The following is a 4020-nucleotide window of genomic DNA, read 5'->3' as shown; positions in this document are numbered from 1 at the left end:
CAATTTATTTTATGCCGACAATATATTCCCCGAAAAATAGCCTTTAATCATTAGTAAAAACTATGTATCCAAATAATTAGTAAGCCTAATTATTTATTCTATTATAAAAGCAATAGGCATTTGTAAGGATTACGGAGTCAATAAATAATAGAAATCCGAAAGTCGGAGCTAAGCCGTAGAATATTCGAGAAGCATGGGCACAAAATCAAAAATGGCGGCCTCCATGCCTAAACTTGAACTAAAACGAGAACGAAGCCGAAGCGGGCCCGACCGCCCCGTCGAAAAAAATGGTTTCGTTCAATCTGCCACCGACTTAGGGTGTAACACTTGTCACCAAACATTTGCCATACAGTCTAGTGGAACATCCTCTCATTTATGGAGTCACTTGCAAAGGAAGCATCCCGTTCAGTATGCAAAGACCAAAGAACACACAGCTCACAAAGCTAAAACATCTTTAGAGAAACGGTCACTATATTCAGGGTCAACGTCAACTGCATCACCACATAAGAAACGTAAACCTTTACCACAGTTAAACAAGGATGAGTATGATAAAGCTGTACTAACATACGTCGCAGCCGATGCGAGACCGTTTGAGGCAGTCGCTGGTTCCGGATTCAAGTATCTATGCTCTGTACTAACTGAAGGTCGATACAGTCCTCCACATCCCACAACACTCTCTCGAAAATTAAACGACACAAGAATTGATCTGGAAAAGAAGCTGCAGTCAACGTTGAAGACCGATATTGGTAGTTCACGATTTTTCATAACGTTTGATCACTGGAAAAGTGGTAAGGGTAGTAACTACTTGGTCGTTACATGTCATTATATCAACGAGAATGAATGGGTTTTGTACTCCAAATGCTTATCAGTGTCGAACTTGGAAATTCGAGATGCTGACCATACGTCAGCGGCAACTGAAAACCTCATAAGGACACAGTTGAAGCATTATAATCTAGACCTATCACAAGTGTTCTTCTCTACCACAGATACAACTAACTCGATGCCCTGCACCGCACGACTTTTTGGAGTGAAGTGGCATAAGCCACAGCTTGCGATTTGTGGAGCGTTGGAAGGTCAAATAATGATAAAGAATGTCATCAAGTGCGCTCATAGAATTGGGGCATTTTTCCATTGCTCTACAGTAGGTGCAAAATCCCTAAAGAAACATCAAATTGACAATGGAAGTCCTGAGTCATCACCTCCCTTAGACGTTGTTACTCGATTTAACAGTACGTTCAATCTTTTGCGTTGGCTGAAGACAAACGATGTCGCAGTATCACTTGCCCTGGTGGAATGCACGGAGAAGAAAAACAGCGCGAAGACTCCACCGTTGCCTTTGACCAAACCCTTGAGAAACACTCTGGAATCCTCTCTGCCCATTCTGAGCATCATAGCGGAAGCCACTGCAATTTTCAGTGCTGATACATCAGTCACGTCCAGCCTTATTGTTCCAACTATCTTCATTTTGAAAGACGAAGTAAAGGCAGCCACAGGAAAAGGAGTTAAAGCCTTCAGAGACGAAGTCTAGAAGCAACGCAACGAACGATTCGATCTAACTAAAGACCACCTACTGGCAGCCAGGTTTGTGGACTCACGATTTAAAGACACTTTACTAAGCGGCCAGCACACATTGGATGTGAAACGCTACTTAGATGAGCTGCATTACAACGACCTCAACGATGCTAACGTTCATGATGAAACAAGTGAGACGCATTACCAGGCTGTACTGAACGACAACGGTTGTGGCGAAACAAGAACTGAACGAAGCCTACTTGACACCTTATTCAATAAGGTACGTGGAAGTCAACAAAATGTTCTTTCTAATATTACCCCTTCCAAGAAATTACATGCCGAGATTGAAGACTATACTAAAGAACCTGTATTGGATCGTGATGGTGATCCAATCCTATACTGGAGACACACACGTCACGTTTATGTTTTATTATCAAAGGCCATTCGAGATTTACTGGTTATTCAAGCTACAAACTGCGCATCAGAAAGGATAAATTCTGTGGGGTCTCAAATATTCTCTGATCATCGTCATTCTCTATCAAACTACAATGCTGAAACACTTATCTGGGGACGAACAAACAAAGACTTGTTATTTACATGTAAAATTAATAGTCCATAAACGCTAAATATAGATAGTTGCTCAACCATATTATCTAGCACTCTATAAAATTAGAATTGTCATTTGTATTAAACGAAGGCGATGTTGCATATCATTTAATGGACATTAGCAAATAAACATATCTTTGACCTGAAAGAGTACTTTATTTTCAACTGTACAAAATAATGCTGTTGAAAATAGGGAACATTGTCTTTACGTATTAAGGTGGCTGTAATTGTACCTTGTCCGTCAGCATGGTTTGAATCCTAGAACGTCCAGGACATTGTTATTATGGTAATAACAATATTGAACTAAAATATTCGATATTCGATGCGATATATCATCTTTCCAAAGTTCGAGGCGAATATTCGTCTCGTAATTATATTTCGAAACCATGTCAATCGGGTATTCGATTCGAATGTAACTATTTTTCGAAACTTCGATTGAGTTGTAAAACTAACGAATCGAACCCTACTATTAGGCAAATATTCGTTGTCGAATAGTAAAAATGAAGATTCGCAGGGCCCTAGTAAAATCAACCCAAACTCTAGTAGAAAAACCAAGACTAAATAAAAAACAAGCAGTACTCAGACGGTTATGATAAAAAACCAAAAGTTATTTAGAAATGAAGCTTCTGAGTGTTGCATTATTTCAATTGGCAAACCAAACCTAAAGAAGGAGAACACACACAGTAAGCGTTTACCACTAATAATTGTTTTGGGCAGTTAAATTAATTTTAAATACATTGGGTTTTTTTCAGACATAGTTGCACAGACTCTTTCTTTGAAACTTATCAAGACCGTTCAAACAAATAAATGTGTAACAGTGGTATTTGAATATGACTTTCTAAATCATTCCTCCCCAACTAAGTTAGCTTTTGAAGATTTAATTTACAAGTTTCAGTCGTTAGATCTACACTTAAGAGTAAGTTTAAATACTTTTAAAAAATAATCGGAAGTATTAAATAAGTAACAATTTTTTCATGATATTTTAGTTTTCATCTAATTATAAGGGAGAAAATTTATTAATGATCTCAAACCCTAACATGGCCAAGCATTTTCAAGTAGATATCGATTTGATTCAAGTGTATATCACAGAAACCGAATAATGCACAACTGCCATACCATTTCGTGCCATCGAAGTAAATAATATTTTTACCATCATTGATTCAAAAGTGATTGTTGATCACGCTTACATTGATGATGTTATACATTTATTATGTGGAAAGCAGGTCGCATTTTGCCCAGGAATAACGAGATAGCCTTGGGACTTTCTAGTGTGGAATCATTTACCAAGCCCTTAACACGGTTACAGTCGAAGTTATGTCCAGTGGTGTACAGAATTGAGAAAAGTTCAAAGAAACTCCAGTGTCGAGGCTGCTCTATATCGTCGAAAACCATTTTAAATAAAAGAAAAAGAATGCTAGACTTGACTCCATCATCTAAAGCTAAACGAACCAAGGAAGAAAGCCGCTGTCCAATGAAATTGCTCACTCCAACTAGCCACAAACAGAGGATCACTAATGTGAGGCGTAATCGTAATGGTTTAAACCATAGAGCTGCTCAATTAGAAGCCCAATTAAATCACAAATACATGTTACTTAATGATGATCAGAGAGTATAGACCACCGTTTAGCGACAAGATTGTCGCTATACGGTGGTACTGTGAGGAGGGGGGTTCGTTCTTCTCTCTAGATGGTACCGTGCCCGAGGGGAAAATATGATGGGGGGAGGGGATATTGATGACGTCACGTATCACGTGATATTGTTGGCGGTAAATTTGAATTGTAACGCCCCCTAGTTGTGGCGGGAGATTGAGTTGATTATTAAGGTGATGGCGCGAAATTTGAATTTATAGGGAATTTTTTCTTTATATAGTGGTAGGACGTCACGTGACTAGTCGATGGTGAC

At 38.7% G+C, this 4020-nt stretch overlaps 1 protein-coding gene across 1 annotated transcript; it reads left to right on the top strand.

The window, feature by feature from the left end:
* The first annotated feature begins 211 nt into the window (after positions 1–211).
* LOC149657013 (zinc finger BED domain-containing protein 4-like) lies at positions 212–1528 on the top strand. The gene has a single exon (XM_089844661.1). The coding sequence runs from the start codon at positions 212–214 to the stop codon at positions 1526–1528; it is 1317 nt and encodes a 438-aa protein (XP_089700787.1).
* The last annotated feature ends 2492 nt before the right edge of the window (positions 1529–4020 follow it).

The sequence above is a fragment of the Phalangium opilio genome, unplaced genomic scaffold (assembly GCF_054372755.1).
Source record: "Phalangium opilio isolate 3A_F unplaced genomic scaffold, DU_Popi_V2 ptg000077l_1, whole genome shotgun sequence".
Taxonomy (NCBI): domain Eukaryota; kingdom Metazoa; phylum Arthropoda; class Arachnida; order Opiliones; family Phalangiidae; genus Phalangium; species Phalangium opilio.
The sequence above is the reverse complement of the archived record's forward strand: the minus strand, read 5'-3'. Positions and strand labels throughout refer to the sequence as shown.

Bases quoted from the DNA above. Each gene is read 5' to 3' on its own strand.
- LOC149657013 (XM_089844661.1), top strand. From the start codon at position 212: ATGGCGGCCTCCATGCCTAAACTTGAACTAAAACGAGAACGAAGCCGA.